The sequence below is a fragment of the Argopecten irradians genome, chromosome 10, assembly GCF_041381155.1.
Source record: "Argopecten irradians isolate NY chromosome 10, Ai_NY, whole genome shotgun sequence".
NCBI classification, from domain to species: domain Eukaryota; kingdom Metazoa; phylum Mollusca; class Bivalvia; order Pectinida; family Pectinidae; genus Argopecten; species Argopecten irradians.
The window spans coordinates 18,878,456-18,894,890 of NC_091143.1; the positions used below are offsets into that span (position 1 = coordinate 18,878,456).

Here is a 16,435-nt window from a genome sequence, read left to right on the forward strand (position 1 = left end):
GTCTTCAATGGCGTGACAAACACGATTATGTGTAGATGTTTTCCATTGATAGACGGCTCTCTACCTGGGGGAGTATCAGATGTAGTTTTCTCACCACAAAATAACAATAGATTTCAGTTTCAAGCATAACTGTCACGCACCATTGCCCATTTGTTTGTTGATTCGCAATTGGGTGAAAAATAAACATTTCAATTATTTCATAAATGTAGAACAATTTCTTTTAATTTGATGGAAAGAATATTTTTTTAATGTCACTAAAATGCATGTCTAGTATATAAATGCTTCATATTGATAGATATCTATAAAAAATACATATATAATATGCAATTGTAATCGGCACCCCCTGAATACAGGTGATTCTTTTTTTAATATGCATATATATCCACTGAATGTATGAATCAAACATATTTAGTTTTATCCACTGACTATGTGTAATTGAAATAAAAATCAACCTTGATACTATTTCAGCCTGGGTTATAAGCCTTACTCAGAACATATATCTTATTATGTTTAAGATTTAAATTTAAACAATAGGTTCCAGCAATATATGACAAGTCAGTGCTGGAGGCTTTTTTTCGGTGAAAAGAAAAAATCTTGATTTATTTACTTGAAGGATATGCGAGATTAAGAGTTTGAAGTTGATATGATTAGACCCAGCCCCTGTACATGTTGTAAGGTTCGACTGGTTTAGGATCGTTGTGTGACGGTGTCTAGGTGTAGATTTTTGTGACAGTATTTAGTTGCATAGATTATCAATACACTTGGACAGTAGGATAGAACGTCTGTGAATTCCTTTAAACTTTTAATGGTGATCTTTATAGACTGTCTCAGACAGAAAGACTGAATTTGAATTATTAGATATGTCTACTGAACGGTTTAGGTAAGGTCAGAGTTTTCATCTTGAACTTGGTCCAACTATTTAATTGATATTTTACTTACTTGAACTTTAAGATATACAATAATGTTATTTGTTGTGTTTTCTATGTCATCCTAAAACAAACTTGTTTACTGTAGATAGCAGAGAGTTAATGCTACAGAAAGGGGTTTTTGATTGTTCAATGACAATCAAAGACCATGAAGCTTTATATATAGAGAGACTACGGATAATAGGATTTGACTTAATCTTTGATTTATTGGGGAAACATTCCACACATTCAAGCAGTTTACTATTTCTATGGATAAAATATCATGTAATATTTTTGTTATTTATATTGATCATATATTAATATTAGATACAGCGTTGTCTACTCTGTTGAGCTGCTCTTGTGAGCAGGTATATTTTATTTTGATTGTTGATGCACCATTAGTTGTGAGCAGAATATCTTCAGCAAACAAAATGATATAATAATCAAAATCCACTGGTAAGTTATGATAACTTCTCCTATTTGTATCTCTAGGATCATAAAACAATCTCAAACTTTTAGACTAATAGCCAATCAAAAATGTTGTAACATTTTATTACGTCATTTATGATTGGCTAAGTAAAAAGTTAAGATTGATTAAGATAAAAGACTCTGTCACAATCTCTGCATTTTATACAGATTGAATAAGGTTATTAGAGACAGTTCTAAAATGATTTTTCATTTAAGACACTAAGGACTATAAGAAGCATTTTTTGTATATTTTCAGGTAAAGCGATTACTTCCTAGTGGAGCTGCGGCCAGGTCCACCAAGCTTCGAGTTGGAGATCGACTGGTATCTTGCAATGGTGTCAGTCTTAGAAATCTTGCACAGGCAAAATGCTTGAGCATTCTTAAAACTGAGGCTCAGCACGGTGACCTTGAACTTGAAGTTCTCCGTCAAGCTGAAAATGACACTCCTATGGAAATATCGGTAATTGTTGCCAATGGGTTAGGATCAAAAGAATCGAAGGTTTCTTCATCAAGCCAACAAGAAATTTACCCCAATTCTGGACTTGAATCTGAAAGTGATAATGATGTGGTGTTGAGTGGATTTCATTTGAATCGTCAGGAGAGGAGTCCAGATAGTGTAAATCAAGTGTTTGCTCAGAACGTAAAGTTGCAAAATCGTGCACCGACAAAACATCCTCCGCAGAGGCAGCCTTCTGAATCTAATGTGTCAGACCAGGATTCTGACTACTCCCTGAAATCCCAGCATCAAAAACTTATTAAGGCTAAAATGGAATCAAATTCTTCAGATCCCTGGAGTATGGCACTGCCGCCTCCCGCTGAGTTCTCCGACGATGCCGGATTAACGAGCGAAGCCGGTGATACAGGGGATGAACAAGTCCCGACGACAAATATTGACGATATTCTCAGTGACTACGCTCCGTCAATCTCAGGCCCAGCTTCACCCAGGATTGAACCTGTCAAAAGAGATTTACAATCAGTGGGTGTTTCCAGTGGCTTAGATCGATCACCTGAGAGGAAAAAAGTAAACCCCTTGACACAAATTCAGGAAAGTCCACAAGAAATGGACTATAGTGCACAAAACGGAATCGAAAATAAACCCCCTCAAGTACAGCCACAGAGAAATAGTGATAGGGATTTGTTAGATGTTCCTGATAAATCAATGAATGGCTATGACACGCTGAGAGAACAAAGGCAAGTGATGGATGTATTTGATAGCTATTTAACATCTGAGGATGATTCTTTTGTGTCCCACAAACAAAGTGATCTTGAATCGTCATCTAACTCTAATGTTTATATACAGAGCAGTCCTCAAAGCAAACCACGAAATATTCCTTGTGAATCAGACAGTCAACCTTTTAATAATGGAGGAACTACTGATGATACAAAGTTAGGTAAAAATGTGGTGACAGAGTCGGACGATGATCATAACATAGTGCCAGTTCAGGTGAAAAGGGATATATCTGTCCCCAATTGGGCCAAGTATAGTATATCCAGTGACATTCCAGCCTCGGTGTTTGACCTTCCAGAATCTTCTGTAGATGAAGATGTCATCATGCCTGCGTCAGTTCAACGGGAAAAGAAAGCGTCTTTATATGAAAAGCCAAAGCCACATCTTGATACAAGTCCTCCACGAGTGAAAATACCGCCAAGGCCCAAACCTCAGCCACGAAAGTCTAAATCTAGTGAATCAGAAGAGAGCATGGAAGAAATGGTTTCTCCAGTTCTTGTCAAAAAAGAGCAAAGTTCAAAAGTTTTGATAAAAAAAATAGGCACAAATGATATTGAGGAGACATTTATTGTTCCTGAGAAAGCCAAACGGGAAAATTCATGGAGTGGTGTTCAAATGGTTCTTATGGCAAATAAATGGGCAAAATCGTCAAATAAAGAACAAGATAGCGGACTACTCAATGTCATATCTAACTTAAAGTCAGATAAAAGTGAACCTTCTAAACCAGAGGCTAATAGTGTAACTGTTACTCCTGTCAACCAAGTGTCTGTCACACCTGTATATAACGAGCAAATCACACCTGTAGATAATGCTCAGAGAATTTCACCTGTTCAAAGTGAAAACGTTGTTAGCATCTCTGTAGAAAGTAGCCAGGGACGACAAAGTTCTGAGGAGGATTCTACTATGACAGAACACATCACCCCAAGAATAGATGAATTTGCAGACGAATATGACAACGAAGATATTTCCTTGACCATAGTGCATGATAAGATACCTGACAAAAGTTTGTCAGAAACAAATCAGCCGACACACAAAACGGTTGTGTGTGTATCTGATGATATTAAAGACAATGTATGTATAGACAGTGAATCTAATCTGCCCCTGGCACATACAAACTCTGTGACATTAGAAAACACTGTTTTAATGGATACTAATATAGGTGGAAAGCAGGTATCTGAACCCACATCACCAGAGACGTCTCCTTCTGTCTCACCTCGCTCCCCCGTCATGGAGTCCCGGTCTCCTCTCCAGAGATCACCTCAAGCCAGGTCTCCTGTTTCCAGGGAAGATATGTCTCCTGACAGAAACTCTCCATCACTGTCTCCAAGAGCTACGTCTCCAGGAAGTAAATTACCGTCTCTGTCGCCAAGAGCTATGTCTCCAGGAACTAAATCACCGTCACTGTCTCCAAGAGCTACGTCTCCCGGAACTAAATCACCGTCACTGTCTCCTAGGGCTGTATCCCCTGAGTCGAAGTCTCCATCTCTTTCACCAAGGGCTGTATCCCCAGGGAGGACATCTCCAACTCCATCCCCTAGGGCTGCAGCCCCAGGAAGGAGGTCTCCATCTCCATCCCCACGGGCCATATCCCCGGGGAGAAAATCACCATCACTATCACCAAGGGCTGTTTCTCCGAGAGGTGTTACATTATCAGTTGATCCTGTCAAAGATTCAGAAGCATCAACGACTAAAACCTCTCTTGTTAAATCTCCTGTAGCTTCTCCGCGTTCCTCTGTGTCATCTTATGTATCTGAAGGCGAGGATAAGGACCAAGCTACCAGCAAGCCAGAGAAATCTGCACCAAAACAGCCAACAAAATACACAACATCAGTAGCTGTGACCAAACCAAGTCTTCTAAGTACAATTAGGACCCAGAAAACAACAGATGAAGCCTACCGGGTCAGATGAAGCCTTTGTCTACTATCAAACCACTGAAGATTAACACAAGCTTTCAGCCAAAGCCTGTGAAATACAGTACCACCATTAATACTAAACCCTCGCTACTGTCCACATTGCATGGATCTGCCCTCTCTTCAAACTCCAGTACAGATGCCAAGTCTTCAAGGTCGGAGGAAGAACCATTTCAGGTTAATGTGCTGAAAGGTATTCTAGGACTGGGGATGAAGGTCAAGGTCACAGCTGAAGGTCATACACAGGTCACTGAGGTTCAGTCCACAGGTCCAATAGCTAAGGACAAAAACATCAGGTTGGTACAATTTTTTACTGCTAATTATCTGGTTATAATTCCATATGTTTGTAAAGCAGCCTAAATCTTAAATAAGCATGTGCCATAAAGAAAGCACATTTATATCTTGCAATATGCCTTTGAATGTGTACAATAAGCCCATACCCTGTAAGTAAATGGTCATCAGATGTGATATACATGTAGCCATGCCTCGTGCTTGCAAACGCATGTGTAACTATTCCATGTCGAAGTAAACATCGTATCATACAAAATGCAGTCACATGCGGTTTAATTGACAGCTGGCGATCCACCAATAAGCACATGTCTGGTAGAAAGATACATTCATTATAGTAAGCCAGATATATTACAATATGTTCATGCTTTATCATAAGTCCAATGCTTTGTAAAAAGCCAGTGTTTAACTCATGTCTGCCAATAAGCCAGTGTTTAACTCATGTCTGCCAATAAGCCAGTGTTTAACTCATGTCCGCCAATATGCCAGTGTTTAATTAACTCATGTCCGCCAATAAGCCAGTGTTTAACTCATGTCTGCCAATAAGCCAGTGTTTAACTCATGTCTGCCAATAAGCCAATGTTTAACTCATGTCCGCCAATAAGCCAGTGTTTAACTCATGTCTGCCAATAAGCCAGTGTTTAACTCATGTCCGCCACTAAGCCAGTGTTTAACTCAAGTCTGCCAATAAGCCAGTGTTTAACTCATGTCCGCCAATAAGCCAGTGTTTAACCTATGTCCGCCAATAAGCCAGTGTTTAACTCATGTCCGCCAATAAGCCAGTGTTTAACTCATGTCTGCCAATAAGCCAGTGTTTAACTCATGTCTGCCAATAAGCTAGTGTTTAACCTATGTCTGCCAATAAGCCAGTGTTTAAGCCATGCCTCGTGCTCGCAAACGCATGTGTAACTATTCCATGTCGAAGTAAACATCGTATCATACAAAATGCAGTCACATGCGGTTTAATTGACAGTTGGCGATCCACCAGTAAGCACATGTCTGGTAGAAAGATCCATTCATTGTAGTAAGCCAGATATATTACAATATGTTCCTGCTTTATCATAAATCCAATGCTTTGTAATAAGCCAGTGTTTAACTCATGTCTGCCAATAAGCCAGTGTTTAACTCATGTCCGCCAATAAGCCAGTGTTTACCCTATGTCTGCCAATAAGCCAGTGTTTAACTCATGTCCGCTAATAAGCCAGTGTTTAACTCATGTCTGCCAATAAGCAAGTGTTTAACTCATGTCTGCCAATAAGCCAGTGTTTAACTCATGTCCGCCAATAAGCCAGTGTTTAACTCATGTCCACCAATAAGCCAGTTTTTAACTCATGTCCGCCAATAAGCCAGTGTTTAACTCATGTCTGCCAATAAGCCAGTGTTGAACTCATGTCTGCCAATAAGTTCAGTATGACTTATTATAAGTTTGTGAAAATTGCATGGAATGACATGTTTTTTGTACCACCCTGGGCGTATCTCAGAATAAATACAGTAACTCTATACAAATTCAATAATTAGAAAATATGAGGTTTTGTTTAATAGTATATTGTTGTTTGAATACAATAGTATAAACAGCTGTCACCTATGATGAGGGTATAGGATGAATAGCTACCCAATAACACACTCGGCAACTGTCAAGATATTAGTAGAGCAAATCTAAATTATAAAGTTTGTCTTTATTTACTTCATTATTTTCCTGTCCCTAATAATTCTGTGAGAGCAAATATCGACAACAAGTTTATTGATGATAGAAAGGATGATCAGAATGGACGACATCCTGTTTATTGAAAGTCTTAAAGCATGACAGATCTGGGCAATAGTAAACAGAATGGAGTGTGGTAGGGTTGGGTGACATTACTGACATGTAGTATGTAGGGGCAGATTAGAAGCTTTTGTATTCCATTCACTCGCTGACACAAGCCTTGTTCAAAATAACGTAGATATTTAACAGCCTGATACAAAAGGTGTGTCTTTACAGGTCACATACTGGGAAGGAATGCTTAGGTCTTGGTACATTTAAACGCTAAGGAGACACAATCTTGCTTGAGTGATGATTAGGTGAATGTTGAGTTGTATTCAGAAAAAATGAAGTGTCTTTTGTCAGGATGACTCTCAATAACGGCCATGTTATTAAAAGGAGATTTTCAAGGTTGTTTCTGCTATGTTGTTAGGAAAATCATATCTTATGCAATTATATTTGATAAAATCTTCTGTTAAAATACAAAACAAAAAAAAACTGTTTTTGTAAAGTCATGTTAGAATCAGGATACTGTTTTATAAAGGCTAATAAAGTTACACACTCAGTTTGCTATTGAGGAATTGGAAATTGGAGCAAAATGTCAAATGTCAAGCAGAAGAAAAATTAATTTGTATAAGAAATATCAGTCACCTCAACAGACAGAGTGGTATATGGTGTCTTTTTGCCAACAATATAGTCCTTGCAATGTTTTTTCTCTTGGTACTCTGGCTATTTTCACCATCAAAATCCAAAAACTGGGGTTAAAGGTTATCTGAAAACAAACCCACCCATATTAATTATTGTTTAGACAATGTAGCTATAGGAAGATTTTAGTTGTGTTATTAGACATCCTATACTCAACATTATAAAAGCCCATGTCCATACATAGCCCACTCCATTTTGTCCTTTATAATGACATCTGAAGACATCAAGTGTGCTGTAAAATTGATTATATTTCAAATCAAAAGAATAAGCTCTCAGCTACTTCAAGTTTTGAGGAGACAGAAAAACTTCAATAAATGATGGAGAATACTCTCCCTCAAATTTATTCCCTTGTTGTTCTTGTTTTTTATCCCCAGGGCTCTTATTGGGTCAGAACTGTTACTTTGATCCATCTGTTTCCTTTAACTTACTGAACCTGACTGTTACAGGTCATAAAGTTTTTAACTCCTGTATAAATTTAATTACAAGCCGTATATGCCTTTATTTTAAATACTTATAATAATATAATTTAGCCATCAAAACTAAAGAACATTTTCCGTACTGGTTTTTAAAAATGGGCTTGGCTGAAATTATTGGAGAAAATATGCTATGTTTGCATTAAATATGCTCAATGAAGCGTGACAAATCTTCACAGTCTATCGGCAGAGATGAAAGCTCGATATAACGAGGCAGTGACCCGTGCAGAAAACACGATAATCAGGGGAGATAATCACCATAATGACACCGGGGTTATCAGACGAGACATTCTCGAGATACCCAAGGCTTTGTTAGAATCGATAAACTAATTAGTGGAAATGTTTATAAACAAATATCGGGTATACAGAATGAAGGGCAAAGATTTTTATAGGTTTATCGTTATACAATGTTGCTATTTAAATAGATATTTATAGATTAATATATATAAGATGTTAATAGATATGTAAGCCCTGATGTCATAGATACCCTGTCACTAATTAATCCATATGAAGATATATGTAAGCCTATAAATATGAATTATTAATCCATGGGTATGTGTAAATAAGGCCCATGAATGTAGGTAAGACCTAACATAAGGAGTTCTTTTATACCTTTGAATTTATCATTTTATCTTTTTCATTACGTTATGTTTTATAAGGGATCACCTTGGCTACATTTTAACCTTCAAATTTTAATTTACGGACCTGTTAGAAGTCAGGGAACCTGAGGAGAGACATTAGAATATGGATTAGCATAACAACGGGAAAAGAATAGAGACATTAAGTTGTGACTGGAGGGGTTTATGATCGAGTAAACATTAGCGTAAGATCTACTGATGTGATAAGTCCTTCCTAGTCCCACTCCTTTTCATTCAATAATTCTAGTGTGTGTGACGTATGGCAGACTGATGTGGAGAGTAAACAATAGTTATATAGATATTTTGTATGGCAGACTGATGTGGAGAGTAAACAATAGTTATATAGATATTTTGTATGACAGACTGATGTGGAGAGTAAACAATAGTTATATAGATATTTTGTATGACAGACTGATGTGGAGAGTAAACAATAGTTATATAGATATTTTGTATGACAGACTGATGTAGAGAGTAAACAATAGTTATATAGATATTTTGTATGGCAGACTGATGTGGAGAGTAAACAATAGTTATATAGATATTTTGTATGGCAGACTGATGTGGAGAGTAAACAATAGTTATATAGATATTTTGTATGACAGACTGATGTGGAGAGTAAACAATAGTTATATAGATATTTTGTATGACAGACTGATGTGGAGAGTAAACAATAGTTATATAGATATTTTGTATGACAGACGATGTGGAGAGTAAACAATAGTTATATAGATATTTTGTATGACAGACTGATGTGGAGAGTAAACAATAGTTATATAGATATTTTGTATGGCAGACTGATGTGGAGAGTAAACAATAGTTATATAGATATTTTGTATGGCAGACTGATGTGGAGAGTAAACAATAGTTATATAGATATTTTGTATGGCAGACTGATGTGGAGAGTAAACAATAGTTATATAGATATTTTGTATGACAGACTGATGTGGAGAGTAAACAATAGTTATATAGATATTTTGTATGGCAGACTGATGTGGAGAGTAAACAATAGTTATATAGATATTTTGTATGACAGACTGATGTGGAGAGTAAACAATAGTTATATAGATATTTTGTATGGCAGACTGATGTGGAGAGTAAACAATAGTTATATAGATATTTTGTATGGCAGACTGATGTGGAGAGTAAACAATAGTTATATAGATATTTTGTATGGCAGACTGATGTGGAGAGTAAACAATAGTTATATAGATATTTTGTATGACAGACTGATGTGGAGAGTAAACAATAGTTATATAGATATTTTGTATGACAGACTGATGTGGAGAGTAAACAATAGTTATATAGATATTTTGTATGACAGACTGATGTGGAGAGTAAACAATAGTTATATAGATATTTTGTATGACAGACTGATGTGGAGAGTAAACAATAGTTATATAGATATTTTGTATGACAGACTGATGTGGAGAGTAAACAATAGTTATATAGATATTTTGTATGACAGACTGATGTGGAGAGTAAACAATAGTTATATAGATATTTTGTATGGCAGACTGATGTGGAGAGTAAACAATAGTTATATAGATATTTTGTATGGCAGACTGATGTGGAGAGTAAACAATAGTTATATAGATATTTTGTATGACAGACTGATGTGGAGAGTAAACAATAGTTATATAGATATTTTGTATGACAGACTGATGTGGAGAGTAAACAATAGTTATATAGATATTTTGTATGGCAGACTGATGTGGAGAGTAAACAATAGTTATATAGATATTTTGTATGGCAGACTGATGTGGAGAGTAAACAATAGTTATATAGATATTTTGTATGACAGACTAATGTGGAGAGTAAACAATAGTTATATAGATATTTTGTATGGCAGACTGATGTGGAGAGTAAACAATAGTTATATAGATATTTTGTATGGCAGACTGATGTGGAGAGTAAACAATAGTTATATAGATATTTTGTATGGACAGACTGATGTGGAGAGTAAACAATAGTTATATAGATATTTTGTATGGCAGACTGATGTGGAGAGTAAACAATAGTTATATAGATATTTTGTATGGCAGACTGATGTGGAGAGTAAACAATAGTTATATAGATATTTTGTATGACAGACTGATGTGGAGAGTAAACAATAGTTATATAGATATTTTGTATGGCAGACTGATGTGGAGAGTAAACAATAGTTATATAGATATTTTGTATGACAGACTGATGTGGAGAGTAAACAATAGTTATATAGATATTTTGTATGGCAGACTGATGTGGAGAGTAAACAATAGTTATATAGATATTTTGTATGACAGACTGATGTGGAGAGTAAACAATAGTTATATAGATATTTTGTATGACAGACTAATGTGGAGAGTAAACAATAGTTATATAGATATTTTGTATGACAGACTGATGTGAGAGTAAACAATAGTTATATAGATATTTTGTATGGCAGACTGATGTGGAGAGTAAACAATAGTTTATATAGATATTTTGTATGGCAGACTGATGTGGAGAGTAAACAATAGTTATATAGATATTTTGTATGGCAGACTGATGTGGAGAGTAAACAATAGTTATATAGATATTTTGTATGGCAGACTGATGTGGAGAGTAAACAATAGTTATATAGATATTTTGTATGGCAGACTGATGTGGAGAGTAAACAATAGTTATATAGATATTTTGTATGGCAGACTGATGTGGAGAGTAAACAATATTTTATATAGATATTTTGTATGGCAGACTGATGTGGAGAGTAAACAATAGTTATATAGATATTTTGTATGCAGACTGATGTGGAGAGTAAACAATAGTTATATAGATATTTTGTATGGCAGACTGATGTGGAGAGTAAACAATAGTTATATAGATATTTTGTATGCAGACTGATGTGGAGAGTAAACAATAGTTATATAGATATTTTGTATGGCAGACTGATGTGGAGAGTAAACAATAGTTATATAGATATTTTGTATGGCAGACTGATGTGGAGAGTAAACAATAGTTATATAGATATTTTGTATGACAGACTGATGTGGAGAGTAAACAATAGTTATATAGATATTTTGTATGGCAGACTGATGTGGAGAGTAAACAATAGTTATATAGATATTTTGTATGGCAGACTGATGTGGAGAGTAAACAATAGTTATATAGATATTTTGTATGGCAGACTGATGTGGAGAGTAAACAATAGTTATATAGATATTTTGTATGACAGACTGATGTAGAGAGTAAACAATAGTTATATAGATATTTTGTATGGCAGACTGATGTGGAGAGTAAACAATAGTTATATAGATATTTTGTATGACAGACTGATGTGGAGAGTAAACAATAGTTATATAGATATTTTGTATGGCAGACTGATGTGGAGAGTAAACAATAGTTATATAGATATTTTGTATGACAGACTGATGTGGAGAGTAAACAATAGTTATATAGATATTTTGTATGACAGACTGATGTGGAGAGTAAACAATAGTTATATAGATATTTTGTATGGCAGACTGATGTGGAGAGTAAACAATAGTTATATAGATATTTTTTGACTATATGGAGAGTAAACAATTTATATAGAGACTGATGTGGAGAGTAAACAATAGTTATATAGATATTTTGTATGGCAGACTGATGTGGAGAGTAAACAATAGTTATATAGATATTTTGTATGCAGACAGACTGATGTGGAGAGTAAACAATAGTTATATAGATATTTTGTATGACAGACTGATGTGGAGAGTAAACAATAGTTATATAGATATTTTGTATGGCAGACTGATGTGGAGAGTAAACAATAGTTTATATAGATATTTTGTATGACAACGATGAAGATGTGGAGAGTAAACAATATTTATATAGATATTTTGTATGGCAGACTAATGTGGAGAGTAAACAATAGTTATATAGATATTTTGTATGGCAGACTAATGTGGAGAGAAAACAATATTTATATAGATATTTTGTATGGCAGACTGATGTGGAGAGTAAACAATAGTTATATAGATATTTTGTATGACAGACTGATGTGGAGAGTAAACAATAGTTATATAGATATTTTGTATGACAGACTGATGTGGAGAGTAAACAATAGTTATATAGATATTTTGTATGACAGACTGATGTATAGAGTAAACAATAGTTATATAGATATTTTGTATGACAGACTGATGTAGAGAGTAAACAATAGTTATATAGATATTTTGTATGGCAGACTGATGTGGAGAGTAAACAATAGTTATATAGATATTTTGTATGACAGACAAATGTGGAGAGTAAACAATAGTTATATAGATATTTTGTATGACAGACAAATGTGGAGAGTAAACAATAGTTATATAGATATTTTGTATGGCAGACTGATGTGGAGAGTAAACAATAGTTATATAAATATTTGTATGACAGACTGATGTGGAGAGTAAACAATAGTTATATAGATATTTTGTATGACAGACTGATGTAGAGAGTAAACAATAGTTATATAGATATTTTGTATGACAGACTGATGTGGAGAGTAAACAATAGTTATATAGATATTTTGTATGACAGACTGATGTGGAGAGTAAACAATAGTTATATAGATATTTTGTATGGCAGACTGATGTGGAGAGTAAACAATAGTTATATAGATATTTTGTATGGCAGACTGATGTGGAGAGTAAACAATAGTTATATAGATATTTTTGTATGACAGACAGATGTGGAGAGTAAACAATATTTATATAGATATTTTGTATGGCAGACTAATGTGGAGAGTAAAACAATATTTATATAGATATTTTGTATGACAGACTGATGTAGAGAGTAAACAATATTTATATAGATATTTTGTATGGCAGACTGATGTGGAGAGTAAACAATAGTTATATAGATATTTTGTATGGCAGACTGATGTGGAGAGTAAACAATAGTTATATAGATATTTTGTATGGCAGACTGATGTGGAGAGTAAACAATAGTTATATAGATATTTTGTATGACAGACTGATGTGGAGAGTAAACAATAGTTACATAGATATTTTGTATGACAGACTAATGTGGAGAGTAAACAATATTTATATAGATATTTTGTATGGCAGACTAATGTGGAGAGTAAACAATAGTTATATAGATATTTTGTATGGCAGACTAATGTGGAGAGAAAACAATATTTATATAGATATTTTGTATGGCAGACTGATGTGGAGAGTAAACAATAGTTATATAGATATTTTGTATGGCAGACTGATGTAGAGAGTAAACAATAGTTATATAGATATTTTGTATGACAGACTGATGTAGAGAGTAAACAATAGTTATATAGATATTTTGTATGACAGACTGATGTGGAGAGTAAACAATAGTTATATAGATATTTTGTATGACAAACAGATGTGGAGAGTAAACAATATTTATATAGATATTTTGTATGGCAGACTAATGTGGAGAGTAAACAATAGTTATATAGATATTTTTGTATGGCAGACTAATGTGGAGAGAAAACAATATTTATATAGATATTTTGTATGGCAGACTGATGTGGAGAGTAAACAATAGTTATATAGATATTTTGTATGACAGACTGATGTGGAGAGTAAACAATAGTTATATAGATATTTTGTATGGCAGACTGATGTGGAGAGTAAACAATAGTTATATAGATATTTTGTATGACAGACTGATGTATAGAGTAAACAATAGTTATATAGATATTTTGTATGACAGACTGATGTGGAGAGTAAACAATAGTTATATAGATATTTTGTATGGCAGACTGATGTGGAGAGTAAACAATAGTTATATAGATATTTTGTATGACAGACAGATGTGGAGAGTAAACAATAGTTATATAGATATTTTGTATGGCAGACTGATGTGGAGAGTAAACAATAGTTATATAGATATTTTGTATGGCAGACTGATGTGGAGAGTAAACAATAGTTATATAGATATTTTGTATGACAGACTGATGTAGAGAGTAAACAATAGTTATATAGATATTTTGTATGACAGACTGATGTAGAGAGTAAACAATAGTTATATAGATATTTTGTATGACAGACTGATGTGGAGAGTAAACAATAGTTATATAGATATTTGTATGACAGACTGATGTGGAGAGTAAACAATAGTTATATAGATATTTTGTATGGAAGACTGATGTGGAGAGTAAACAATAGTTATATAGATATTTTGTATGGAAGACTGATGTGGAGAGTAAACAATAGTTATATAGATATTTTGTATGACAGACAGATGTGGAGAGTAAACAATATTTATATAGATATTTTGTATGGCAGACTAATGTGGAGAGTAAACAATATTTATATAGATATTTTGTATGACAGACTGATGTAGAGAGTAAACAATATTTATATAGATATTTTGTATGGCAGACTGATGTGGAGAGTAAACAATAGTTATATAGATATTTTGTATGGCAGACTGATGTGGAGAGTAAACAATAGTTATATAGATATTTTGTATGGCAGACTGATGTGGAGAGTAAACAATAGTTATATAGATATTTTGTATGACAGACTGATGTGGAGAGTAAACAATAGTTACATAGATATTTTGTATGACAGACTAATGTGGAGAGTAAACAATATTTATATAGATATTTTGTATGACAGACTGATGTAGAGAGTAAACAATAGTTATATAATATTTTGTATGACAGACTGATGTGGAGAGTAAACAATAGTTATATAGATATTTTGTATGGCAGACTGATGTGTGAGAGTAAACAATAGTTATATAGATATTTTGTATGACAGACTGATGTAGAGTAACATAGTATATAGATAGTATGAAACAATAGTTAGTTATATAGATATTTTGTATGACAGACTGATGTGGAGAGTAAACAATAGTTATATAGATATTTTTGTATGACAGACTGATGTGGAGAGTAAACAATAGTTATATAGATATTTTGTATGACAGACTGATGTGAGAGTAAACAATAGTTATATAGATATTTTGTATGGCAGACTGATGTATAGAGTAAACAATAGTTATATAGATATTTTGTTGCAGACTGATGTGAGAGTAAACAATAGTTATATGATATTTTGTGCAGACTGAGTAGTAAACAATAGTTATATAGATATTTTGTATGACAGACTGATGTAGAGAGTAAACAATAGTTATATAGATATTTTGTATGGCAGACTGATGTGGAGAGTAAACAATAGTTATATAGATATTTTGTATGGCAGACTGATGTGGAGAGTAAACAATAGTTATATAGATATTTTGTATGACAGACTGATGTATAGAGTAAACAATAGTTATATAGATATTTTGTATGGCAGACTGATGTGGAGAGTAAACAATAGTTATATAGATATTTTGTATGGCAGACTGATGTGGAGAGTAAACAATAGTTATATAGATATTTTGTATGACAGACTGATGTATAGAGTAAACAATAGTTAAATAGATATTTTGTATGGCAGACTGATGTGGAGAGTAAACAATAGTTATATAGATATTTTGTATGACAGACTGATGTGGAGAGTAAACAATAGTTATATAGATATTTTGTATGGCAGACTGATGTGGAGAGTAAACAATAGTTATATAGATATTTTGTATGGCAGACTGATGTGGAGAGTAAACAATAGTTTATATAGATATTTTGTATGACAGACTGATGTATAGAGTAAACAATAGTTAAATAGATATTTTGTATGGCAGACTGATGTATAGAGTAAACAATAGTTATATAGATATTTTGTATGACAGACTAATGCGGAGAGTAAACAATAGTTATATAGATATTTTGTATGACAGACTGATGTGGAGAGTAAACAATAGTTATATAGATATTTTGTATGGCAGACTGATGTGGAGAGTAAACAATAGTTATATAGATATTTTGTATGGCAGACTAATGTGGAGAGTAAACAATAGTTATATAGATATTTTGTATGACAGACTGATGTGGAGAGTAAACAATAGTTATATAGATATTTTGTATGGCAGACTGATGTGGAGAGTAAACAATAGTTATATAGATATTTTGTATGGCAGACTGATGTGGAGAGTAAACAATAGTTATATAGATATTTTGTATGACAGACAGATGTGGAGAGTAAACAATATTTATATAGATATTTTGTA

At 33.7% G+C, this 16,435-nt stretch overlaps 1 protein-coding gene across 1 annotated transcript in view; it reads left to right on the plus strand.

The window, feature by feature from the left end:
- Nucleotides 1–16,435, plus strand: part of LOC138333330 (mucin-17-like) — a 49,687-nt gene that overhangs the window by 19,319 nt on the left and 13,933 nt on the right. The window contains 2 exon segments of the mRNA XM_069281636.1: nucleotides 1,630–4,488; nucleotides 4,491–4,807. Coding sequence (XP_069137737.1) covers nucleotides 1,630–4,488; nucleotides 4,491–4,807 — 3,176 coding nt within the window.